This window comes from Phyllopteryx taeniolatus, chromosome 12, assembly GCF_024500385.1.
Source record: "Phyllopteryx taeniolatus isolate TA_2022b chromosome 12, UOR_Ptae_1.2, whole genome shotgun sequence".
Classification (NCBI taxonomy): Eukaryota; Metazoa; Chordata; class Actinopteri; order Syngnathiformes; family Syngnathidae; genus Phyllopteryx; species Phyllopteryx taeniolatus.
The window spans coordinates 20,540,663-20,566,752 of record NC_084513.1 but is presented as its reverse complement, the minus strand read 5'-3'; the positions used below and the strand labels follow the sequence as shown (position 1 = coordinate 20,566,752).

Below are 26,090 nucleotides of genomic sequence, written 5' to 3'. Positions count from 1 at the left end.
TTGACGTAAAAGCATCTTTACAACGCATGAGAGGTAAAGTATCAAAAGTCAGTGGCATTGATGAGTTTCTCAGGGTGCGAGCGACAACACTTCAGTTTTCTTTATGGAAAATTATCTCTCATTCAAAGAGCATCAGCCATGACCCAGCTATCAATGAGCAAACAGGGCATCACTAAACTGAACACTTCTATACAAAATAAAATAAAATAAGCATACAAATAAAATAATGCACAAAAAAGTAAGTAGAACACATAAAATTACGAATATATATATATATATATATGAATATATATATTCATTCATTCATTCATTGAATATATTCCGCCCCCCGCACGTCTTTCGAGGTCACAAATCGAGCTCACTCTCGCTCCCTCTCAAACCTTGTAGTTTATCGCGTTGTTTGGACACAGCTGATCGTTCCCCTGCCTGCTAGACAAAATAAAACAGGCCAGGCTAGCTGGACGCACAGTTCCTCGCCTGGGGAGCAGGGGACCTGTCGGGCCACAAACAAGAGAGGACTACGGAAACGGGAACCAGGGAGCTTCTCTTCTCTTCTCTCTTCCAGCCATGAAACTCTGCATTGTCGCGGCTAGCTAACGTTAGCATCGTCCCGAGCGACAGGGACCGATGGCCAAAGAAATCTCTGCGGCGGTTAGCTTAAATGTCAATGTTGTTGTTTATTAAAAGCCACGCTCGGTCACCATGTCCTGTTCCGGCAACCTGGTTTGGGATGTAAATAAACGCCTCATTGGCTACAGCGAGCCCAACATCATCAGGACGAACTATTTAGGTAAGACCAAAACAACGTGGGCAAAGCTAGCGTGTTTGGAACGTAGTAGAATGTCTCCCTTGTTTCTGTTTGGTTCTCTACCTGTTTACCACAGAGAAGAGCACTGTATGCCCAGCAGCGCCTAACACGAAATATCTCAGTTGACAGATTCGTTCTGATGTATGTTTTTGAAAAATTGCAGTGCACTAGTGGATTGACTTATTGATCAATGTTAGTGTTACTTTATAAGCTGTGTACACCTGATTGGGTTTAAATTAAGGTGTGGCAGGTGCCTGTGAATTTGAAGTCACTACTGTCTGTATTTAGCTTGACAGAGATACACTTGAAGCTCTTATTGTGTTCCGTTACACCGCAGCAGCACTCTCATTTTATATTTAGCCTGGAAAAAGGAGAAGGGGGACAACTTGTGGGTTGTGTTCCAAACTATTGCCTTGCAACAGTGTTTCTTTTTTTTCCAGCTCAAGACTCACATTTGAAATGTGATTTCCTCCCCAGGACTTAATCCTTCTAGAATATATCATGCATTTTTGTTCTGAACACAAAGGAGGAGTAACATGAAACAAAACTTTTGTACCTGCTTGATGACCAATATGATCAAAACGTACTGCAACCATTAGCTTCTTTTAAAATTTATTGTTTTTTTTTTTTATTTTTACCTTAAGCCATCTTGAAAACGGACACAATGTAAATTGAATTAATTTGTTCCACGTTTAAACTGTTGCCATCATAAAACCTTCGTTCACTGTACAGGTAATGTTTTAGGGAACATTAACCTCAAAGGAGAACTAAATCCCAGATGTCCAAACTTTATTATAGTTTAAATGTGCATTTTGTTTTTATCAGCTGTTGTTTACTTAAATCGACAAAGTATTTGTGTTGAATCTATTGCATCAGCCTTTGTGTACTTGTTTATTGGGGCTGCGATTTTGAGGTCTTTTCCCTCTTGCGACAGTGCAAATTCACGACAATGTGACGTGTTCGGCACGTGTAGCCGTATTTATTAAAACCATACAGAGTTGGTGAATATTCAGGAACAACAAGCCTACACATCGTCGCTGTCAGCCGAAATTCTTGCATCCCCGAAATCACTACTCTTAAGGGGGGGGGGGGGGGAGAAGAAATCTTGGTTGAGTTACCAAACACAGCATCGCTCCAGTTGGTATACCTTATATTGCCATATTATACCATTGCGGACCAACATCAACATAATACCACACCCAAAAAAAAAAAAATGTTCAAGTGCTAATTTAGTAACCAAACAAAAATGTATTCAATTGGGAGAATATGGCGCCAGTTGGCCACATCGGTCTGCACTCCTGCCAGCGGCCCGACCAGACAATAAGCCTTCAATACTTTCCAAAACCGAACCACTCACTGTGGTTTGCGTTTTCTTTCCAAATTCTTTTTCAAAGGTAACAGAGCCATGAGTGATGCAATAAATACAACGATGAGCTGTCTAAGCGGTTTAATAGAAGAAAAATGAATCTGCGCACACTTACCTTTGTGGCTGAAGGTTCTTTGCATCTTTACCAAAGCATTACAGAAATCCACTTTGAACCAAAAAAAAAAATGACGCACTAAAATGTATCTGCGATTTAACCTCGCTATATTCACTTATTATTCTCAATCTTGAGGCAGTAATTCTATCGCACACTTCTGGAGAGTTAGGAAAGAGGCCGAGTTTCACAACACTTCTCAGTCAGTGGCGTGTTCAAGATTTGTTTTGAAGATTTGTTCTCCTGCTATTTTCAACACTTTAAAAATGTTAATAATGCATGAAAATAACAGACGCCAAGGGGACATAACAGCACGTGCAAAATCCATGGCTCTCTGTATTCGTTCCGCAGACACAATTCAATGGAGCGCCGTGGTAGCAGGTAACTCGCTACTGGCGCTTCGACATCGCTTTCGGTCTGCAGCTGATGATGATCTTCTGTCCGACATGGCTCTTCTTTTTGTTAATTAATTGTTCTGTTTAATTCTTATTCCACAAAGCAATATTAATCGGAGTAACGTGTTTTGACTAGTCCTGGCACGCACATGCTCTTGCTTTAAAACAAATGTGGGGTTTATTTTCCCTTTAACTGTTATGATGTCCTTTGTTATCCACAGGTAGAAGAGAGTTTGTTCAGAAACTGAAACTAGAAGAAACGCTGAACGTACACGATGGCTGTGTGAGTACCTCTCCTGTTGACAATTGACTTCAGGCCCAGAGAAACCTGAACTGACAGAAGAGTCACACCACATGTCAAACTGTGTCACAAACACTCAAATGACTGCAGCTGAAGTTCAGCTGCATATGCAGTTAGCGCTGCACCTTGTACTTTGAAAAATGTCTTTATCATCACCTCGGCCGAGCACTAAGCCCGAGGCATAGCTAAAGCAAATAACTTAATGGATTTATGAAAAAGTTGAATTTGCATTTGTTCCATGTAAGAAACCATTGAAACGTTTGCAGACTGGTGAAAACTGCGATCCACGGAAAACTGCTCTAATGCTGTCTCACACACAAATCCAGATAAAGTGAACCTGCGTTCATTGAAGTTGTCCTTAAACATACATATTTTAGTGATACATTGTTAAATCACGAGAGATTTGTTATACAGTGTTCTGATTATTGTCTTCGAGCCACCGCGACCCGAGTGAGGATAAGCGGTACAGAAAACGGATGCGTCCTCTAGCCATCAGAGAAATATAAACACAATATGTACTACGGGGTGAGCCGACTAGTTGATGTGTCGACTTTATCAGCGTGCAATGACAATAATAGCTTGAGGTCGGTTAATTGGCCATCACGTGGTTTGGCATTAACAACACGGAAATGAACAGGTGCTTGGTCAGAAGCAGCACAATATCAGCGGTGCCCCAAGCGTGTGGAAATGTTGTATTCAGAATGAGAGTGGGAACCCTCACAAAAGCACAGTTGTGTTATGTGAATTGGTGTTAAGTGTTTTACAAATATTATGTAATATACATGGCAGTGACAATAAACCTGCTTGAGCTTTACCACAGAATTTCTGTTGACTGTGTGCTTACACTTTTGCTCCCCTTCAGGTGAACACGATATCATGGAATGACACGGGAGAGTACATCTTGTCAGGTTCAGATGATACCTTCCTGGCCATCACCAACCCCTATAACAAAAAGGTTTGTATAGAAACAAAAATTCCATAGGAAATAGAGGAAGTCAAAATAATCTTTATCATGGTCAAACTGTCGCTGTCCTAAGACCGTTATTAAATGTACAGGGACCTTAGCTGTACTACAAAAAAACTCTTTTGACGTTTGCGACGTATTGCCGTGGATTTGTGACGCGCATTAGTTTCACACGTGTGGTCCATGCATCTCGTTTTCCAACATTCACATTTCTACCCTAGAGGAGAAAAAGTGCATTCATCTTCCTTAGCACCTCTCTTGATTTTGTAATAAGTGGAGCAAAAATGGCCAGAAGCCAAAGAAAAAGCAAAAATCACTGTTAATCCTTTGATGCTCTCTGAACGGAGGTCTCGTTTTGTACCTTTTTGTATGACTTTAAGAGTCGTATATCGTGGTAGCACGGTCACCTGCAAAATATGCAAGAGTATAAAAGAGTAGAAGGGAGAGTGGAACAGCACAGCCCTAGTGAGGATAAGCGGTTCGGAAAATGGATGGCTGGAAAGTCTTTAACTGCAGTGAATACGTTTTTGTAATAAAAGCACAAAAATCCACACAAAATGCTCACTTTCAATGGGCAGGCAAACTGGAATGTTTTGTGGGACACATTGGAATTTTGATAAAATGTTGCATCGTATAACTTCGTTAGACGAACGTTTTGCCAAAAAAGCAACAGAGCAAAACATGGCCAGTTGATCTTGTGATGTTCACTGAACTGACCTTTAGTGTGGCAAATGTCAGTTTTTGAGGTGAATCTTTTAAGAAAAAGTTCCGTTTTTCTGAACTTGTACTAGTTGGGGGAATCGGTTTTGCCGAAAAGCCAAAGAAAAGCCTAACCCTTGCCCTGTTAATAAACCGAGCTCCGGTGAGGCACACCGACGTCTTGTGTGATGTCACACAGGAGGGAGGTTCAGGAATAGCTTTTGCAAAAAAACAAAACTAATTGGATTCGTTTGTGCTCGCTGAACTAAGCTCCATTACGATACATTCAAGTCTGGTGTGTTGTCACACAAGTAGGAAGTAGGAACGGCAAAGTTTTGTGCAACTTCAGAGGCGTCGTTGCGATGCAACTTTTGCTCAAATTCCGAATTGTACGACTGAAGGGCCATTAGACTCGGATGAATCTGTAACTCTTCCCACTTTTTAGCGCCATCTTGTTCTTGTCTTCCTCAGGTCAAAAAGTCAATACGGTCCGGCCACCGGGCCAATATTTTTAGTGCGAAGTTCATGCCTCACACCAACGACCAGGAGATAATCTCCTGCTCCGGGGACGGAATCCTGTACTACACCCGCACGGAAAAGAGCGCCGAGTTCAACAGACAGTGTCAGTTTACCTGCCATTACGGCACCGCCTATGAGGTAGACAAAAACGCTTCTCAAATCCCTCTGTGACAAGGTTCTTTTTCTAACCTGGTCGTTGGTTGTGTTGTCAGATTATGACAGTACCAAATGACCCCTACACCTTTCTGTCGTGCGGGGAGGACGGCACAGTGCGATGGTTTGACCTCCGGATGAAAACTAGCTGCACGAAAGAGGACTGCAAAGATGTACGGTGACATCTGTTAAGGCCTTTTCACACTGCACTCGGCAAAGCGTCTGACGCCCTCGACTTTTCCGTTCATTGTGTGTGTGTGCCGAGGGGGCGTTAGCGCGATTTGACGCGACGCTGAGCATCACGTCAACGGCGGTTATGGAATGGCCCGCACCCCCGTTGCCGTCGTCGTTGCGCTTTTACGCGGGGGCGCTTCACACTGAGCAAGTGCAGTGTGGAAAGGTCTTTACACGTCTCTTATTTGTACTGTTTGTGCTTTTTTTGTTCATCAGAAATAGCCTCTTAAGAAGGAAACCATTTCCCTTCCCTTTTTGTTTTATTGGTCCAGTACTTGAGTTGGAGTAACGTCCTCTAAAGCGAGATCCTGTTGCAACAATTCAGTTTCATTCGCAACATGGCTTCTTGCACATGCCTGAGTGTTTTCATGATTGTGCTACATTCATTGGCCATTTGGCACAGATGCACCATCAAATGGTATCCAATAGAAGAACTGTTTGTCTTTACGGGGATGATAATGCAGTGCTCAATCGCTTGCTGTGTGTTGAACAGTTGACAACTGTATTTTTTTTTTTATTTACATTTTTTTTTTTTTTGGGCCTTAGGTTCATTGAAGACACTACTTTGTACTTGAGTATGAAATGTGATTGCGGAATGGTGGTGTTATATGTGGCCTGCGATTGGCTGGCAACCCGTCCAGGGTGTACCCACCTTTACCAATACTCTTTATAAATTCCTCTCTTACAGTGTCAAAGCTGAGCGTTATTGGTTCTTCAGGCTACTGTTGTAGTACTAACTCTAGTGAGGACGTCTGACCTACATGCGTTCAAATGAGAAGCATAATTCAGATCATTTGGTTTTAATGGGCAACCCGTTTGATGCATTAGAATGACAACTGGGCTACTCTGCATTATAGCAGTGTGTGACTTTGCCGTTTGACAGGACATCCTGATCAATTGCCGGAGAGCGGCGACGTCCATCTCCATCTCGCCGCTGATGCCCTACTATCTGGCGGTGGGCTGCTCGGACAGCTCTGTGCGCATCTACGATCGACGCATGCTGGGCACCAGGGCCACGGGTAAGTACGCAGTGTGGTTGCAGGAAAAATAATTACGTGGTGCCCGTCGTTTATTGCTCGAGTCCCGATGGCAGACTGTGGCAACGATGACATCTTACCTACTGTTGCTGATTATTGTTCTCTATTTAAGTGATATCATTTCATCAAGCTGTTTCTAACATTCCATACTACAAAATAAGTAAAGTATGGATGATTATTGCTGACATTAGATTGGACCGATGTCAGTATCGGCCAAAATTCAAGGCCGTAATATCGGTATGGGATGGGAAGTAAAAAAAGTTGGCTCGGTACATCGTATGGTAGGTAGGCTACAATCATACAACCATTCACAAAACCGGGGAGTTTTAAAGGGCTCCCTCTACTGGTATGTGAAAGACTCATCACTGCCTACAGTTCAGTTGTATTTAACTCTTAAGTTCAATATATTTGCATGTAATCTTTAAGAGCGTTTTTTTTTAATTTTTTTAAGAATTTTTAGGTACCATCTTTATTCATCTTTTATGTGGGATACATTTGAATCAAATCATTTAGTAAGTATAGTTTTTTTGGTTTACTTTCCTCCATTTAAGCGGCGCATTGTTTAAACTGCATAATGTTGGAGTTGCTTACAATAATCTTAGACATACTTTTTAGCACTAAAACCGGTCTCTTTTTTTGATGAACACTTAAGCCAGCTATGCTGCTGTATTTAAATATTTGTAATGATGGTGGTACTCTGTGTAAGAACCACTGATCTAGACAATGTAAATATATTAAAATAAGCATTAATGTGAATCTTTTCTAAAAAGCTCCGTATTATTGAAAAGAACAAATTGTAACGGAAACTAAAGAGTGAAATAAAATACAAACTAAGTACATTTGAATCTGCTATGTGATAAAAAAACAACAACAATACATTGTATATAATTTCCTTCTGTAGGTAACTACATGGGCCGGGGGACGACGGGCATGTGCGTGAGGTTCGTGCCTGCTCACCTGTCCAACAAGTCGTGTCGTGTGACGTCGCTATGCTATAGCGAGGACGGCCAGGAGGTGCTGGTCAGCTACTCCTCCGACTACATTTACCTGTTCGACCCCAAAGACGACCAGGCCCGAGAGCTGAAGGGGCCCTCGGAGGAGAGGAGGGAGGAGGTGAGGACACCATGTATGCTAACTTAGTGTAGCTTTAGTTGGTCCCCGTGCGATTCGCAGAGGTCCACTGTATTCACATTCACAGCTACTGCCAGTTTAGAGTCTCTCATGACTTCGTTCATTTTAAGGTACAGTATATAATCCGTTGTAGGATGCTGTTCGTATTTTGAAACGCATTTCTCCAATAGGAAACAATGAAAATAGAAATAATACATTCCAGGGTCAAACTCTTGCCATCATAAAGCCTTTATTTACTACGGGCAATGTTTTAACATTCAAAACTTTTATACCAGTGTAAAAAGAAGCAAGCCACTCTTAATAGTAAGAGAATAACAAATTCAGTCGTAACTTAGAAGTTTAATACAAAGGTGAGTCACGTTGCAGACGTGCCTCATACAACAACAAAAAAAGTTAACCACCATAAAAACAACAAAAGTCTTAATTTGCTCTCTGTTTTGGAATATCGCAAAATAGGGTTAACAGCAGAGTTAATATTCTATTGTCTCCATAATGATTCTTTTAGAAACATTGTTGCAAAAAATCTCAACGTCTATACACGGCATATCATCCCAGTCCCCAGATACTATGCGGTAGTTAGTACAGTCGACCCCAGCTATTTTGGTATTCGGGGGGATAGGGACCATTAGATACTGTGGTGGCTTTTCCAGACAATTTCAAAGTGGCTTGCGATGACCCTGTTGTGAAAAATGGGACTGGTGCAGCCTTGTGAATGGAGCATATCAGCCAGGAGAAGAAACAGGCCTCCTATGCTCTTATTTGAAGCGTGGTTGCTGTGTTTTTTCCTATACGCAATCATGTGGGTCATGACATGGGAGCGCTTAGTTTGGAAAGGGGATCCGTGCTCCATCATGGTGCCAGTGTTTCAAAGCCTCGTGAGTTCAGCTGTGGCGAGATGCGGCCCAACATTCCTTTCCAAATAGAGCAACCGATGCACACTGTGTTCCCGCTTGCCTGAAATAGTTCAAGTGGATGTTCTGTTAGAACAGGTTTGGAGGGGACCACCCCCCCCCCCCCCCCCCCCCCCCCCCACCTGTATCTGTACTTCCTCTTACTGAGTGCGCATGTCACTCTATTTTCACCACCTCTGACCCTGATTTCCTCATTCAAGTGGTTGATGCGCTTTAAGACCTCTGTCTTCTATTTCTGGTCCTTGAAAAAAAAAGATGGAGGCAGCATGGGAAAGTGTGGAGGGGCTCAGGGGTAATGGAAAGTGAAGGCAACATCAGCGGTGTGCCGTCAGAGAGGGGCACACTGACTGGGATGCAGTGTTTGGCTTTGGCAGCACAGCTATTTTTGACCACGCTTTGACTGACAAACTGCTAATCTCTCAGTGTGCATGCGTGTGCGTGTGTGTCTGTGCATTTGTGTGTTTCCACAGCTGAGGCAGCCGCCAGTGAAGCGCCTCCGTCTGCGAGGTGACTGGTCAGACACCGGACCCCGAGCTCGTCCCGAGAGCGAGAGGGAGAGAGACGGTAAGTATATTACTGTCGACCGCCAACACTGTGACGCCTGCAAGTGCAAGTGCAGATGGATCTCTTCTTGGCTGACTTTCCAACAAGTCACAATGAGATCATACAAACATAATGGACTCATTGACTATACTTACACAATATACAGAAATTACTTCAAGTATTAGAAGTGCATCTCAGTACACAGTCAAAGTTCAGTACTCGGTGGAGGTAATAATGCTGTATTGATGGGCATCGCTAGAGAGGCGTTCATTTGACTAGATGTGCATATAATAAAGACTGCAACAGACACACCAAAGCTAAAGCACACATTCGAACATTCCCACCCAAAGTGAGGGATTTATCAAAGTGAACTTGTGCTTTAGGATTAGTGGGTACATTTACATACAGCTCTGATCATGCGTACGCACAAGACCTTGTGCTGGAACAGACAAACTACACATAGAATACGCTAAGAGGGTCACCAAAGCCATTTGAGTGCAAATCGAGCTGCTGTCATCACTGGGAGTTTAGGCCACTGGGACGTTTTAGTGGGAGATTGGACACATGTAGCATTTCTCCACCACCTGTAGGCCGAATCATGTCGGTGCCGGCAGTGGACGCAGTTATTTCCCTGGCCCCAATTTACATCCAGTCCCCATTCAGGCATCACCAACAAGCGCCATCACATAACCGATTCAGCTATGTGAACAGGAATGGATTTCATTCAATCAATGCACAAATAATCTGCGATCCACATCGCTTGGAGGAATGCATGATTCATTCATTCTTGAGTATATCTCTGTGGGTGCATATGCGCCTCCAAGCCGGAGGATGACTTTGGGAAAGAGGCGGGCTGTACTCTGAACTGGTTGCCAGCCAATTGCAGGGCATGCGTATATATATGTATGTGTGTGTGTGTGTGTGTATAGATAGATAGATAGATAGAGACACACACTCCTAATTGATGTGAGTCACATCCTACGGAAAATAATATGATTCCTATCTGCACCATAAACTAAACTATTTTGATGCTACTAAAGGGCAATTCATGAATAAATGTATTCCCATAAACAAATTCACATCAAAACTCTTCAAACAGTTTATATTCAAATACAAATAACAAATAATTTAAATATCTATGAAACTGGCAGAAACATGTCAGGACTACACTTCAGTACAAATTGTATTTTGATGCCTGCAAAGAAAGGCTTGCAAACAATTTGAAGTAAAAGCAGCAAGAAAATTTCAAGTAAAGCTGAATTGACAAATTACGCCTAACTTTCAAGTGGATCCAAATTTCAAGTAAAAAAAAAAAAAAAAAGTGATTTTTGTTTACCTTCGAGTAACGTCACGGTAGCTGCATTGACACACTCCTTTAAGTCCCCAAATCACTAAATGCTCATTTATGTTGTCCCAACATCTGAAGTGAACCTTCATCTGCTCTTGGTTGGCTTGTCAGTCGTGTACCTCTGCTGTACTGGGTACATTGTGGTCATCTACAACCAACCATTTGGATGTCACTTGGATGTTTGAGCTCATTGTACAAGTCTGTCTCATGTTGTGTCTAGTGACAGTGCCGTACACTGCTAGGTATCTCATCCACACCCAATATGAACGCACATGTTGGCATGTTTTATATAACCATAACCCCTTTCATCAACTAGTCACGTCCTTTATTCTTAGTCGTGCTTGTCATCTTGTGTCAATTAATGATGCCGAAAATAGAGAGTTGTTCCTCTATTTTCTTTTCCAGGGGAGCAGAGCCCCAATGTGTCTCTGATGCAGAGGATGTCGGACATGTTGTCACGCTGGTTTGAGGAGGCCAGTGAGGCTCAGAGCAGCAGAGGGACTCGCCCTCAGTCGAGACCTCGAGGTGGAATTATTATTATTATTATTTTTTTTTTTTTAAATGAAGCTGTATTCTTTTAAATGTGATTTGTATATCAGGTGGCAATTATTATTTTTTTAATCATCTTGCTTTTAGGCACAGCTGTTCGCCCCAATATTCCCGCTGCCACTGCAGGTGCCTCCAGCCAGGGGACCGGCGCCCTCGAGAGGCCAGTGGCGGCAGATTCCCCAGACGTGCGAACCAGTCCTGCCGCGGCAGCACCCTCGCCTACGTCGTCTTACTCGTCTGAGTCATCGTCAGGTGCTGCCCTACCTCCCTCTTCCAGCACGTCAACAGTCGAGAGTTCAGCCCCGTCCTCCTCTGGATCCGGGTCCCGGAGGCAGACCCCCACGACAGGAACCGCTGCAACGGTCGTGTCGGAAACGGCAGTCTCGGGTAAGTGTCCACCTGTCATGTATATTATAAAAGGGAACATATTATGTAAAAAAATACTTTTTGTTTGATTCATATTTGAGTCTCTGGAGTGGTGAGTGGCCAAACTGAATTTTTGTGTGTGGTGTTCTGTGTTTAGATTATCGGAGCACACCGCACACAATATGACCAAAACTGTTAATTGCCTGATATTGTATCCTTGTGTATGGGGTCTGTCACAGACATCTTTTCGAGACATCTGGTCATCAAGGCTTGGCTGATTGATCAAAAATGGGGAATCGTGCTCAAAATTTGCCCAATTATCAGTATATATCTGTACCTGGTTTTAGCAGAGCTGCAGTGTTGTTGATGCACCGATTAGAGTTAGCCAACAAACAGCCTAGGGCGATAGGGTCTGAAAACTGGCACATAAACAATGTATAACATTGACATGGTAGCAGTCGCAAGCATACTCACGCCAGTCAGAAAAGGCCTTAGGATTTTCACCTACGTGCCATCAGAAGCGCAAAATGACATAAAACTGTGGAAGAATTCAGTATCATCCTGTTGTAAATGTGACTCTTCGACTTGTTCTTCTCTTTCTCTGGGTTCAAACATACATGGCTATACTGTGTTGAAACACACTGCAGGAGGGGCGGACGATGCGCAGGGGGGCCAGCTGAGCGGGGACACATTTCAGAGAGACAGTACAGCCCCCAAAACTGGCTTCCCTGAACAGGGCTGATCAGTGTGCTTTAATTATTGATCCCTCGGCCATTGTTATCAAAGCAGCTGGGAACTCTCCTAATGTGTTTATAAAAAAAAAAAAAAAAGTCATGATATGTCTCCTTTTAACGTTTGAGTGTGTGTGTGTGTGTGTGTGTGCTTGTGTTGGAGCCCCTCCTCTCAAGCAGCATCCTGTCTTCCATTTCCTGTTGTCCCCGTCCCTAATCTCCACCTTCTCTCCCTCCGCCTCTCCGTCAGAGTACGGCCCTCATCGGCTGCCCATAAGTTTAGTGTGTAGGCGTTTGCAGAGGTTACTTCGCCTGGCCGACCCCCCAGGACAGGGGCGGCGAGCGGCCCCTTCTTCTGCCTCCTCCTTCTCCTCCTCTTCCTCTGCACCCCCAGAGAGACAGTTGCAAAGACTGGCTGCCACTGCTCCTCCTGAGACGCAACCCCATACAGGTTACCCTCACCCCAACCCCCTTCTTGTCGCTTTTTGCCTGCCCCCTCCCCTCGCCATCTCACGCTTGTCATGCTTGTGTAGAGCCAGTTAGGCTTCACAATGACCACTAATCCCACAGTGTTCCCTCCTCCATTGACAGAAATACCACAATGTGCTTATTAACGTGCCACTAGCCTCTTTTACTTGGATATCAATATCACCTCGCTCCTGGCATTGTGGAATACCCTTACACGCAGAAGGTTTCACCTGGAGTCCACGCCCTGTTAGCGGCCCCAGCACGTACACAGAAAAGAGTCGGTCGGCCTTACTGGGAGTTTGATATCTTTTAAAACGGTTGAAGTTCAAGTGAACTTTGCCTGATAGCTTTTGTGGTCAGCGCATGTATGGCATCATGTGTTGGGGAAGAGTTGGAGATTTTGGATTAATTTTCTCTCACAAGCCAGGTATCTGTATGGGAGGTTTGTTTGTCTGTGGTGTTGTGGAACAACTAATTTCTAATGGAGCCGATTTTTTTCCTTGTTGAATTCAGGTGACCTCATCTCAGTTCGATGAGTCGATCGCCGTTATCGTTTGCATTGAATTCCTGTGCATCTTGACTGTGCACCTCCAGTGTTTGGTGTTTCGGTGTTGCTTATCATCTCTTATTTGTGTTGCAGATTCCCCTTCGTCGGTGGTAAACAAGCAGCTGGGATCCATGACGCTGGATGAGCAGCAGGGTGCGTTTTGAAACCACGCGCTCCCATTCTTTACATGTAAAGAGAGCAATATAAAAATGGTTCCTTTTAATAAGACACTAATGCTTGATTGATGCTATGTTTTGGCAGACTGTTTTACTACACGTAAGGTAACCAAAATACCAGAAACGGGCTCAAATATGAGACACCCCTGCAAATACCAGCCACAATCATAAACATTATCACTGGGATGGCACGAAGTAGAGACCCGACCTTTTATCTGCACATTTACTGAGAGCCTCACCAAAATATTAGGGGTTTACTGGTCTTACAACATTGTCCTTAAAAAGAAATGGCTACTGAGGATATGCCATTCAGAAAATGGATGGATGGCCAGTGACAGAACATCTTATGATTACTTGAACTGCACTAATGAACCATTCCTTCTTGTGTGTCGTGTGTGCGCTCCGGCCTCACAGGAGGCGCATCGGTTTCGCGGTCCGATGACGCTCCTCTGCCAGCAATCTGCAGCCCTCCCTCCACTTCCAGCACCGGCCGATCCAGTGCGGCGGAACCGGTGCTCAGCCTGCACTACAGCTCGGAGGGAACCACTACCAGTACCATTAAGCTGGACTTCACTGACGAGTGGTAAACCCATGGAGGATATTTGTATCTAACACCTGAACTTTAAATTTGACTTTTTAGTTTGCATGAAACAACCAACCAATGATCAGAAAATGTCTTGAAATGTTGTTTTTTTTTCTCTTCAGGAGCAGCAGCACATCCAGCTCTCTGGGCAGTGGCGGTCCCAAAGCTTCTGACACAGTGCAGAGCCAACAGAGTGTATCCACGGAGAACCCCGTGGTGGCACAACGTGAGTGAGGATGTTCTGATGTTCATTTTTCCCTCACAAAAATCGATGCGTTTTATACATTTATTTATACATCTGTATCAAGAAAATGAAAAATGATTGTCACATGATGTATATGTATAGTGTACGAAAAGATGTACGTTCATTCCAGTATGATATGCAATGGTCTTGTAAATGTAATTCGGTAAATTTCTACAGCTGCCCGAGGGTGCGTTCACTAATTCAATCTGACGCACGAACTCGATCCTGAGAGTTTGTGTTTCCGAATAGTCTGGAGTGTAGCGGAGCGTGCTCGGAGTACATTTCCGAATGCACTGCGAGAATCATTGTTTTCTTATTAAGCGATGAATTTATTTACTGACATGTACGACTCTTTTCCCCTCAGCTACGTGTGACTCCTCAGGGCAGCAGAGCGGGACGTCGGCCAGCACAGCTCCTCCGTGCGACGCCCCCTGCTCCAGCGCCCGTGACAGGTCGGCTGCCAGTGTCTCACCGGGAAACACCACGGAGAGGAGCCCTGGTGACCCCCCGGAGGACACTTTGGGTGACTGCCGGAGACAGGAGCCCTCGGGGGAGGAGGGCCCAGAGGTGGCGGCGGCGTCGGCGGCGGTGGTAGGAAACCAGAGTCAGCCCACAAGGGGGAACCAGGACTCTGACGACAGCGACGATGACCCGATCCTCATCCCGTCAACCAGGTTCAGAGGACAGGGCCAGAGGTACGTGGGACAGGCCGACTCTCACGTCTCAAAATGGTGCCTTTTCTCATTGGATTGTCCAGTTTCATCACTGATTGTCATGCTGCACATTTAGATTAAATTCCAGAGGATCTGCAGTAGGAGATAGAATGATCAGGTAACAGTGTGTGTTATGAGCAAACTAACACACGCACGTGCGCAAACACACACTCGCACACATGAAACTAACTGTTGTGCATGTGTGTACTGACACAACTGAGTGTGTGATGCACCACGCTGGGCTCAAACGAGCCATGGACAAGAATAACTTGGGCACTTTGCTTTTTAGAAATAAGCAACATCCACTCACCGGATACATCTTTAGGTACACCTGCAACACGGAATATTTAATACAGCTCTTGTAATTGGTTGAATTTGATGTTGCAGGTGTACCCAATGAAGTGGCCAGTGAGTTTAAACGGGCCATAGTGACCCAAGTAGCGGTGGGAATCGTGGAGTCATTCAATGCAATGTCCATTTATTGCTTGTGATACAGTCAATGCGCTATAATCAGTATCTTGGAAAAAACATACTTGATGATATCGATGTAACTATTGATGCACATCAAGCATACAAAATGTTATCGAATATAATAGTACACACATACTCTGACATAATATGAAATGTATAATAATCATCATCATAAATTGTCTTTATTTACTGTAGACCTATTTGGGATACTAAAAGATGCTTTTCAGGAAGCAAGCAAAAATGTAATAAAATCCAAAATAAAATGCATATCATTTTGTATTTATTCATTTATTTATTTTTTACAAGCGAGAAAAAACTAGCATTGTTTTTGGACACGTATTGGTAATGCAAGTACAAAACCCTTTATAATCACCATTTATACAGAAGGTTTAGTTTCTGATATTACAGCCTTAATTATCCTGAAATTACATTGAATTGACTTAAACTGCCTTTAAAAAATGCCAGATTTGGATTAATTTACAATTGTGTTGCGGTTTAGCATCATAATGCAGCTCTATATCAGCAGAACCCGTAGTAATCATTAAGTTGGGGTTTAGGGTAGTTTATTTGAGGTAAGCACCTTACCATTTGTAATCTGGTCATATTTTAGAATTGTAAGGTTTTAATTTGATCAGAGTGGCTTAATTAGGTCCTTACCTTAAGCCATCAGGTACCCTGAAGACTGATACAGAATGTAATAAAACGTTTTTAAAAGTTGTTTACATTGTATTTGGTCATAGAGATTTGCTGCTTGGATATTGGGCAGACATATTAATATTATGTATGGATACTGTATCATAACAGAAAACAATACAACACATTACAATAGTTTGTTCCACCCCTGCCCTGAGGTCATGTGTTTAATGAATGCATCTCAAAGCTCGAGTTCCAGAAACGGTGTGGTTATTTTTTGACTGTTCCGAGCTTCAGCCGCTCTAAATCAGAAGCATGAGGTTAATAAAAAAAAACAAAAAAAAAAAAACGCTTGTGTTCAGAGTCACACGGTGTCCTCGTGTTTCAGGCGCTCAGCGGCAGCTCGCATCCAGGAGCTGTTTCGCAGGAGGAAAGAGAGAAGGGAGATGGAGGAGAGCGAGACGCAGAACATCAGGAGGCCATCGGTCAAAATGGTGTACAAAGGCCACCGCAACTCCCGCACTATGGTACTCACCTGACTGCTTTCCGCATCGATTCGTTTTCTAGCGTGCTTGTCCTCGTCAGGGTTGTTGTGAGCTGGAGCCTATCCCGGCTGAGTTTGGGTGAGAAACCCTGGACTTGTCGCAAGGCCCATCTAGACAACCAAGCATTCAGACTCCCATTCACGCCCAAGGACAATTTAAAGTCTTCAATAAACCTAACATTTATGTTTTTGCAATGCGGAAAGAAAGCGTAGTACCCGGAGAAAACCTACGCAAGCGCGGGGAGAACATGCAAAGATCCGAGATTCACCGGATTCAATAAATCATTACATTAAAATAAGATCATTAAGTCAAATTGTAACATTCTTAACTGTCATGCACGTAAGCAGAAGTTAACAACACTAAAACGCTTCTGTAAACATTTAACGTGAACAAAAACGGTAAGTAGAAACCAGCACACTGAGTGACACGTCTGAATGCACCTAAAGTCGACCACTGCGAAAAGATTACAGTTGGCAACCTTTTGTCGCGCGCCAATCGAAAATTGATGGACGGCAACAGAACACATAATGCTTTGTGTTGTAATCTTCAAGACCGTCGTCTTTGTATCTATCGTAAGCGGGGTTGTACTTGTCTCGTGCCAGATCAAGGAGTCCTGCTTCTGGGGAAACAAGTTTGTGATGAGCGGCTCCGACTGCGGCCACATCTTCATCTGGGACCGGCACACCGCCGAGCACCTCATGCTGCTGGAGGCCGACAACCACGTCGTCAACTGCCTGCAGCCGCACCCCTACGACCCCAGTCAGTCCCCACTCGGAATCGGCTACCACCTGACATTGTACCCATCGCTCCACCGCACTCGTTGTTTCCTTGTTCCCACCCAGTTCTGGCCTCATCGGGCATCGACTACGACATCAAGATCTGGTCGCCGCTGGAGGAGTCGCCGTCTTTCAACAGGGTTCTTGCTGATGAGGTAGGACAACCAAGACTTCAGTGGTGACCCAAGTTGAAAAGCTATACAATGCGTGGGTTTCATGACGCTACCCCAGCGAAAACATGCATGTTAGGTTCATTGAAAACTCGGAAATTGTCTATGACCGTGAATGATTGTTTGTCTATATGTGCCATGTGATTGTCAGCAACCAGTCCATGGGGGAAATGGATGGATGTTTCCAAAGTAGAAGATTCGGACTTGTCAGTCTCATATTTTACACATTTTTTTTCACATTTCTAAATGGTTCCCAGGAGTTTTGTCTGTCTGTGTCATGCGTTCATCAAAATACCTCAAGAATACAGCACGCTTTACGTACTCTATGGCTATATTCACTATGCTGGTCAAGTCTGATTTCCCCACACCTTTTCTCTCAATGTAATCAGTTTTTTTTTTTTTTTTCATGTCAATATGAACAGTAAAATTCCATGTATTTTTTTCCCTCAAATCCGACCCAGGCCTCTTTCGTATCTAGATATAAATAGGATGAATAGCCGATGTGAGTGGAGTATGGATGCTCAAGTGTATGTCATCAAAAGGCAAAAACAGTCACAATTGTTCGACAAAACAGACACGCGCGACAAGCAATGGCGGACAAAGTCGTGAAAAAACGGTCAGTTGCAAAAAGAAGATTCTTACAAACTGCGGGGCGCAACGTGACGTCACAGCCATTCCGTCCATATGTGACGTTGCATTTGTTTTTATAATATGCATGACGACGTAAACAAAGATTGGCTTTAACAAAAAACATCCGAATTGGGCATCATGCCCTGCAGTGTGAATGTCGCCTATTTCCTAACTCTCCATGACGACCGCAACGGAGTTTGAGCATCGCTACTGGAATGGCTTTTACGTGGGGAATGTGGGAGATTCTGCATGGTAGTTTTTCAGATTGTGGATTTCGGCTGTCACTTAAAAGTCACACTGGATCTTCGGACAGCCTGGCTTAGCATGTCGTCGTGGGTGGAAAAATGTGGTTATGCAAATTAGCCTCGGTGTTACATAACAGTGGAGTGGAAGTGCAGAACGGCTCGCCCACACACATTTACTGAAAATTGCAGATCAAACAGTCACTTGGTTGCTTTTGTTTTTTTTTAACATGATTGGTGGACAGGCACTCCAGAGACGTTTTGCGTATAAGCCATTAAACAGTCAATTTTCACTTTTTTTTTTTTTTTTTTTACACCGTCAGGTGATAACCCGGAACGAGCTGATGCTGGAGGAGACGAGGAACACAATCACAGTGCCTGCTTCCTTCATGCTACGAATGCTGGCGTCCCTCAATCACATCCGATCAGGTATACTTTTTGCACATACTCTCGTCATTTTTTTACCTTCAGATTCCCAAACCTCTGACCGTTTTTCAGATCGTCTCGAAGGCGAACGGTCCGAAGGTTCGGGCCAAGAAAACGAGGACGAGCAGTAGATGGGTGACTTTTATTTTTTTATTTTTCCCCTCTGCTGGAGAGCACTTCTTTGTACAAGTGTAGAATACTACCTTTTGAAGCCCCACTTTCCCACCACTTGTTTTTTAAAAGACTTTCTTACCAATGTTTATGTAAAAGGGTTGACCAATGTGTGCTTGAATGCAACGGCGTCCTTATACATCAACAGTGAGAGGTGAGTGGTTTGTAAGATTAAGTGCAATATTATTATTAATATTATATGTCGGGAGCGTGTTCGCATCATTGGTTTTCAGTGTTATGTTGGTTTTGAAGCAATGTAAACAAGGGTACTTTATTTGCTTTTGTTGGAGAGAACAAAAATATGGATGGTCTCGATAAAATCTTTTACAAAATTTAGAAGAAAAAAAAATAAAGCTACAAGGTATCTGAACGATGTCTGCGTGAGAAACTTGCTGCTGCTCACTCATTCGGCTGACTCACTGCATATGCACTCCATGTGACTAAAACAAAACAGCACTGCGGACACTTTTGTACAAAACGTTTTATAGAAACTCAATACAAGTTTTAGTTACAATGTGGTGAAAATTAAAGGTTACATCTCACTGTCCTTGTAAAAAAAAAAAAAAAGTAGTACCATTCAAAAGATCACATACGAGGTAAGAGTGAAGCGCCATCAATGTGCTTATTTAAATGCTTTACACAACATCCTCTCACAGTTCCATTTGGAACTCTGGCGTCAGGTTAAAAAACGTGCACGCACGCACTACACACACAAAATGTGCATCTTGCACATTGTCATTTGACAGTTTGCACACACTACAACCTGGCAGAGTGGAACATCTAAAGTGGAATGCCCCAAGACTTTTGGAACAATTTGGAAGTCTATGCCTCAAAAATCAAACAAAAGACTTCAGCTCAGTTTGCATTTAAAGTATTAACTCCACAAGTGTGTTTTTGCTCTTTGGCAGAGATTTGACAGAAATGTCAATTACAAACAGACTAGTATTATCAAGCAAGCTATTTGGGTGATAACTATTTGTCCTGCTTCCAGTTCTGCCATTGTGGAAATCGAACAATGTTTAATATTAGTAAACGGACTACAGTACTAAAATAAATGTATTCCCCCGTTTACTGCACGGTACCTACTTGGCTCAGCTCTACTCGTTCTTGAAACTTTTCCATTGACAAAATTCGGCACTATAGCCAGTGCTCAGTGAGTTGGGCTCATCTTGATATACAATATGGGTGATGCAAACCCCTGCTCGTCACTCATTGGTCGAGTCGATTTGTGGTCACCTCTGCGTACGCCACAATCTTCACTTTACTGCAGCAGCCGGTTTTCTTGCTGCCCTGATTCTCCTCTTGGATAAAAGACCTCCTTACAGGCTGGCCTAAACAATAGAGCGGGAGAGAGAGAGAGCTGGAAAAGCAGCAATAAGGTTGCAGTGGTTGAGGTTTTCCTATGTGAATGTAGGAATGAAGAATGTGCACCCTTTTGTCTTCTCAGTCTGTCACGACAAAGTGTAACAGGTGTTCAGAGTCTGAATAATCGACGTGGAAGAAATGCCGGCGGACCGGCCGACCTCAGGCCGGCATCATCTCAGAGTCCTGCTCGTCATTGTTGTCCTTGACGATGCCTTCGTCGATGCTTTCTAGCCTCAGTCTTTGACCGTCCGGGTATCTGGGCCTGGGTGCCGGCCGGGCCGTGAAGAGCCCCGCCGGAAGGGCCGTAATGTCCCCGAAGAGGGTGAGTTTGGCGTCGCTCTCTATGGCTTTGGCCAGGCAGGAGGCGAAGGTGTCCAGGGACTCGTGGACTTCGGCGTGGACCTGCACTGACGCCATGTGCTCAGCTGCCGATGAGGAAGAAGCAGGTCGGTGAGCACGAAGTTACCTCTTGGCCCTTTTAATAAAGAAGGGGGTTTGGGGGAGCTGATGAATACCTTTAGAATGCTCCACCTGGTCTTCAAAGGTAACAGAGCTCCTCCTCTTCCCAGATGGATGGAAGGGATAATGTGGCTGGGATGAGCCATCAGTGGAAAAGTTGTCCAGCAGCATCACATCTGTGCCTGTGGGGGCGACCATGCAAACGGGCTCTCAAATATAAAAAACAGTCGCAAGGGAAACAAACTGTTCAATGATCAAACTGTATCCATCATCAAATATCTATGAAGACCATATAAAGCAGTGTTTCCCAACCTTTCATGAGCCAGTCTCACATATTTTGCATTAGAAAAATGGTACAGTGCAGCTCCATATAACAATGTCACAAAAAGCGTATACTGAAATAATGGTGATCTGGTCAAAATTAACGAATGGAATGGGTTCCCAAAAAATAATAATTCTGTGAAAATGTGACGTCAAACCGTGAATATGTGGCCATTCACTGTAAATACAGTTTTTTGCTAAACCCCACTAAAACTACTCACGCTTTAAAAACAAAAACGGGTGAGTCATTTTCATGCTAACTGTCATGCTTTTAGCTACAAGTTGTTTGTATTAGCATCTGCTAGGTAGAATTAATTGGTTTATGTTAAATGATATTTAATTGTGTTGCTCATATGGTACTCAACAGGCAGAGCCTTTCCTATGTCACAGTAAGTACAGTTCGTGGTGGCATCACACAAACAAGCCGAAGAAAAAAACAATACACAAGCTTTGTTCTTCTGCTTTGTGCCACGCGATTCAGGCATATGTCATTTTTTCCCCCCCATCTTTTATTTAGGAGTATAAAGAGGGTTAGCGGGAATGTACTCTGGTAAACGTATCCAATTTATGTAAATGTAAAAGTTGCCAGAAATATATATGTACAGATATGTGAACATTCAGGTTTTGTACAGAAATGAAGTATTTGTACTTCGTTACATGTCCAAACTGATAGCGTGTGCGCGACACTTACACGAGTCCTGAGTGAAACTGAAGCCCGTGTCTCCAGTGCTGCTCCCCGGGGCCAGCAGCTGCCCTCCGCCGGCCAACATGGCCGTTAGGTGGGGTGACATCCCCAAGTCTGGTGAAAACCAAATTTAGAATTTTCAAAATTTGAACTTGAATGCGTTTCTTTACAACTTGACTGGCCAGACATTATTGAAGTGGAAACTTCTCCCCCGATCACATGTCAGCTGGCTTGTGAAGGTCTTAAATTCATATCAAAGTTGAAAATGTGATTCTCACACTCTAGTTCTGTTAGTGTTCTTGGCAAAACCTGGCAGCCCTTCAAGGAGTACTTTGATAGTGACTAGTTTCCCCCCTTCCCATCTGCCTTGTTTTATTTGATTTGACTTTTCATTTAACTTGGAGTGGAACCTCGGTTAGTGACAATTTTTTTTCCGCAGAACGTTTGTCCCAGTTTTCGTACAGCCACTCTGTTTTCATATAATTGAAAATTGTCCGCGCCAAACTTGTACCATTAATCATTTTTCATTGATTTAATGAGACTCATCATTTACTATTATCTCATAGATTTGAATTTTAGATGGAAGGAAAGAGGACAATAGAGGACATGAAAGGGGAAAAGACCAGGACAAGGGTAGTGGAATGTGTCGACTGGAATGTGGTGGGAGTGGCTATGTCAATTCTAAACATTTATAGAAACTGAGTGCAAATGAGGGGACATCCCAAGAAGTTCGTTAGATCAGAAGACTTGTTTATAGCAATTGAGTCCCAGGAGAGCGTGTCTGCAGAAACATGCAATTGAATAGACCCAGTCTCGCATGCACAATAAACATTTGAGGGTTTTCTGGAATTGCTGTGCCAACACAACGGGGGTGGTGGACCCCACCCAGCTGAGAAGGGAGGACGGGCCTGGGAGTCCACCTGAGAACGGTTCGGCCGAGCAGCCCCATCAAAGCGCCACAAAACTGGCCACACGGAGCAGTACGCAAGGAAAAATGGAGGACCACTCATGCTAGGACAATAATCTTATCTTTATGTGTGGGGACTGTCGCAGATTTAAAAAAAAATAAATAAAATTAAATATTTTTTTTTTAAGATTTGAAAATCCTTGTGTGTACCAGGCCTGAGTCGTCGTTTACAAATGCATACTGTGTAAAAACAAACTTTCTACCTTGTCTTTCACAACAAATATTTTCAGTACATTGTGTATGTCAAATGCTCCTATATTTGAACCAAAATTCCAGTTAGAAGATTAGCAAATGAATACAAGTTGAAGACAAACCTGTTATCCTGTTAGAGATGCTGAAGAGGCGCGAAGTCCTGTGCCGTGTGGCAAAGGACTCTCTGTAGTAACGATCACCGAAGCACATCCCCAGAAGCTCCTTCCTCACCGTCTTGTTCCAAAGACCGTAGATGAGCGGGTGGCACACGGCGCTGCAGAAGGACAGCCACGCCACCAGAGTCTCCAGCCCGTGGGAGACGCTCCCCTGTCCGAACAGGGCCTCTGTACAAACCACGCCCACATAGGGCCCCCAGGTCATGAGGAAAGTCCCGATCACGACCAGGATGGTGACGAAGGCTTTGCACTGGCTCCCCGAGTACACCAAGCTCCGCCTGCTGCCGCTGGATGACGTGGATGTGCTCGAGTTCTTGCGTCCGTTCCTCTGTGAGCCACCGCCCTCCTCCTGGGACACAACCACTGTTCCGCAGTGCACCTTACGAGCTTTGACGCGGGCCACGCGGAAAATGACGCCGTAGCACGCCAGCATGACCAGGAAGGGCGGCAGGATGCACCAAGCCACCCAGAAGGCCGTGTAGGCCGGCTCGCGGTGCCACGACGCCACGCAGGTCCACTTGAAGCAATCGAACTCAAAAGAGGACCAACCAAACAGGGGGGGCAGGCAGCCCACCAGGGAGTGCAACCACACGTAGGCGATGACCACCACGGCCCGGTTCCCTGTGATCTTCATTGGGTAGATCATCGGGTAGAGCACTGCGTAGTACCTGTCGGGATGGAAAGGCAATCAGCCGTCCGGTGATACCGCAAAGCCCTTTTTCTCGCCTAGGATACGTCCAGACACCAGCCACAGGTGAAAATCCATGACGGAGAGCGTAGCCCCTCAAATATCTGTGGCCCCGGAACGGTTATTCCCTCACTTTGGTTGTCAAAGGTTCTGTCCATTAATGTTAGTTCACTCGACGCTACTCATGGACCCACCCTTAGGGAGTTAAGTGTTATAGAAAATGGATAAATGGCGCACACGAATAGATGGTTATTCTGCACTAACCTGTCGATAGCGATGGCTCCCAGGGTGAGCACGCTGGCCGAGCTGATGAGCAGGTAGAGCAGGGCGGTGAAGTTGCACCACACCACGCCGAAGACCCACTCCCTCTTGGCCGAGCTGACGGCCACGAAGGGAAGGACCAGGGCAGACAGCAGCAGGTTGGACAGAGTCAGGCTGAACACAAACTTGTTGCTTGGTGTCAGTAGGTAGGGGCGGCGGTAGAGCGTGGCCACGATCAGGAGGTTGCCCAGGCAGGCCAGCAGGGTGATGGTCACGATGGAGACGGACTCCAGCGCGGCCAGCCCGCCGCCGCTCCCCAGCAGGGTGCAGTTGCGACTGGTGTTCATGCCGAGTGGACGGCCCACTGGAATAGCAGACAGAGAAGGGCAACTTAAAGGTACAAACACTGACACCTTTTCCATAAAATGCTCACGTAGCTTTTCATACATTTCAACAAATCTTTTTTTTTTTCCAATACATTTCTCTAACATTCTTTTAGACATCACATTTGTCACTTTTTGATAAGATGGAGCACATTTCCATATTTCCCACGGTTCAACAAATAAAATATCCAAAATAAATACATCTGTAAGCGTTAACGTAAACTCCTTTTAAGAATGGGAACATTTGACACGCTCGCTTCAGTGCTTCATGCGAGTTCCAACTCGAGTGACGTCATTAAGAGGCAAATAAGTGAGGGATGAATAAAGTTAGCGGCATCGTTCTTCGAACCAAAACCACTGAAAGCTGCTGCAAAAGAACTATTGTGAGTTTCACTCGGTGAACCGTTGAAAGAGCGGTGTCGACTTTTTAAGCGTAGACTCCGTGAGTAAATGTTAGTTGCAAGCGGTGGCGCGTTTAGTTCAAGAAGGAGAAAGTGTTAGTGGAAAGGATGTTTGTGTTAGAATTGCTATGACATGTGAATACATTTAGCCCCGCGAGTGGTTTGGACTTGCGAAAAAGCACTTCGTTCGAAGAGCTTACTAGCAGCTAGGCTAGCCAGTTAGTGCGCTAACTTAGTTGAGCAACTTTCTTCCCTTTTGTCTCCTCCTCATCCTCCTCCTCTTCTTCTTCTTCATCCCCTACTTTACCTGATTTTCTTCTTCGACGGCGTCCCTCCGCATTCCCCCCCCCGGCTCAAGGGAACCGCACTTTCTACTCGTCCTCATCCCCGTCGGTGGCCGAGGCTCCGCTCGAGCACTTTTTTCGCCGACACAGGCGTCTTCGAGTCGGGCTAGCGTCCGCGCTCAAGCCGCCGAATCCCCCAACAGCTGCGGCGGCAATGGCGTCCTCCTCCCACCCCGACTTCACCTCCCTTTTCCCCCGGCGGACGCCTTCCCTCTTTTTTTTTTTTTTTTTTTTACCCACACATACACACGGCGCGTGGGTGGTCGCCTTTGCTTATCGCTTTTAGGCGTCTTTAAAACATTCCGCCATTTTAAGATTTGCAGTGTAATAAACTGCACTAGCATATGCTAAGGCAAACTTACATTTAGGCACTTTTGAATGCCCCTTTTAGTGTACACAAACAACTTTGTCGCAGTTTAAGTTGATATGTGGTTATTTAGACAGTTTATTTATGAAGTAATAAGTGGCGTAATTGCGTTTACACGTCCGGACCACCCAAGTGGAACAAAGCTTCCCGCACTTAAACGTCATTTTTTTCCTTCAACCAATCAGAGATCTCTGCGCTACCCATTTTGTCCACAGGGAGGCGCCCTCTACCTTCGGAATACATGTATCCAGGATATGTCCATGCAAGAGGAAGACCAAAGAGAAGGTTGACAGATGTAGACATGAGGATAGTTGGGATGAGAGAGGAGGCTCCAAAGCAAAAGAAGATGAAGGCAATGCAATCAATCAAATTCCCTATATGTGAGAAATGTATTTTAAATGTGCAAGAAATGTAGTGTAAAATTTCTAAAAATAAATAAAACAAAAATGGGAGAGATTCCTTTTAAATTATGTTCCAAATGAATTGAAATTTAATTTTGAGATTTATTTAAAAAAAAAA

The 26,090-nt window shown here is 44.3% G+C and overlaps 2 protein-coding genes and 2 long non-coding RNA genes across 7 annotated transcripts; 3 read left to right on the top strand and 1 right to left on the bottom strand.

Annotated features, from left to right (window-relative positions):
• Window positions 1-394: 394 nt before the first annotated feature.
• On the top strand, window positions 395-20,549 carry dcaf6 (ddb1 and cul4 associated factor 6). 4 transcript variants are annotated; one of them, XM_061791898.1, is made up of 22 exons: window positions 395-790; window positions 2,903-2,964; window positions 3,845-3,937; window positions 5,117-5,302; window positions 5,377-5,490; window positions 6,435-6,570; window positions 7,490-7,701; window positions 9,101-9,194; window positions 10,927-11,046; window positions 11,158-11,457; window positions 12,418-12,618; window positions 13,276-13,335; window positions 13,773-13,941; window positions 14,064-14,167; window positions 14,550-14,880; window positions 14,975-15,016; window positions 16,391-16,529; window positions 17,150-17,306; window positions 17,390-17,478; window positions 18,689-18,794; window positions 18,864-18,926; window positions 20,410-20,549. In XM_061791898.1, the coding sequence occupies exons 1-21, from the start codon at window positions 703-705 to the stop codon at window positions 18,920-18,922; spliced, it is 2,862 nt and encodes a 953-aa protein (XP_061647882.1). In that variant the 5' UTR covers window positions 395-702; the 3' UTR covers window positions 18,923-18,926; window positions 20,410-20,549. The 4 variants fall into 4 exon arrangements, with proteins under 4 accessions (XP_061647882.1, XP_061647881.1, XP_061647883.1 ...); XM_061791897.1 differs by lacking the exon at window positions 20,410-20,549 and having other exon boundaries at window positions 396-790; window positions 18,864-19,335; XM_061791899.1 differs by lacking the exons at window positions 14,975-15,016; window positions 20,410-20,549 and having other exon boundaries at window positions 396-790; window positions 18,864-19,335.
• On the bottom strand, window positions 19,426-25,856 carry gpr161a (G protein-coupled receptor 161a). The gene is made up of 5 exons (XM_061791901.1): window positions 24,080-25,856; window positions 23,074-23,795; window positions 21,799-21,906; window positions 20,843-20,968; window positions 19,426-20,752 (listed from the first exon to the last, which is right to left on the bottom strand). The coding sequence occupies exons 1-5, from the start codon at window positions 24,577-24,579 to the stop codon at window positions 20,487-20,489; spliced, it is 1,722 nt and encodes a 573-aa protein (XP_061647885.1). The 5' UTR covers window positions 24,580-25,856; the 3' UTR covers window positions 19,426-20,486.
• On the top strand, window positions 20,635-22,886 carry LOC133486557 (uncharacterized). Its single transcript, XR_009791069.1, has 2 exons — window positions 20,635-20,773; window positions 20,897-22,886. It is a non-coding gene; the product is annotated as an uncharacterized LOC133486557 (long non-coding RNA).
• Window positions 24,734-26,020, top strand: LOC133486558 (uncharacterized). The gene is made up of 2 exons (XR_009791070.1): window positions 24,734-24,842; window positions 25,787-26,020. It is a non-coding gene; the product is annotated as an uncharacterized LOC133486558 (long non-coding RNA).
• The last annotated feature ends 70 nt before the right edge of the window (window positions 26,021-26,090 follow it).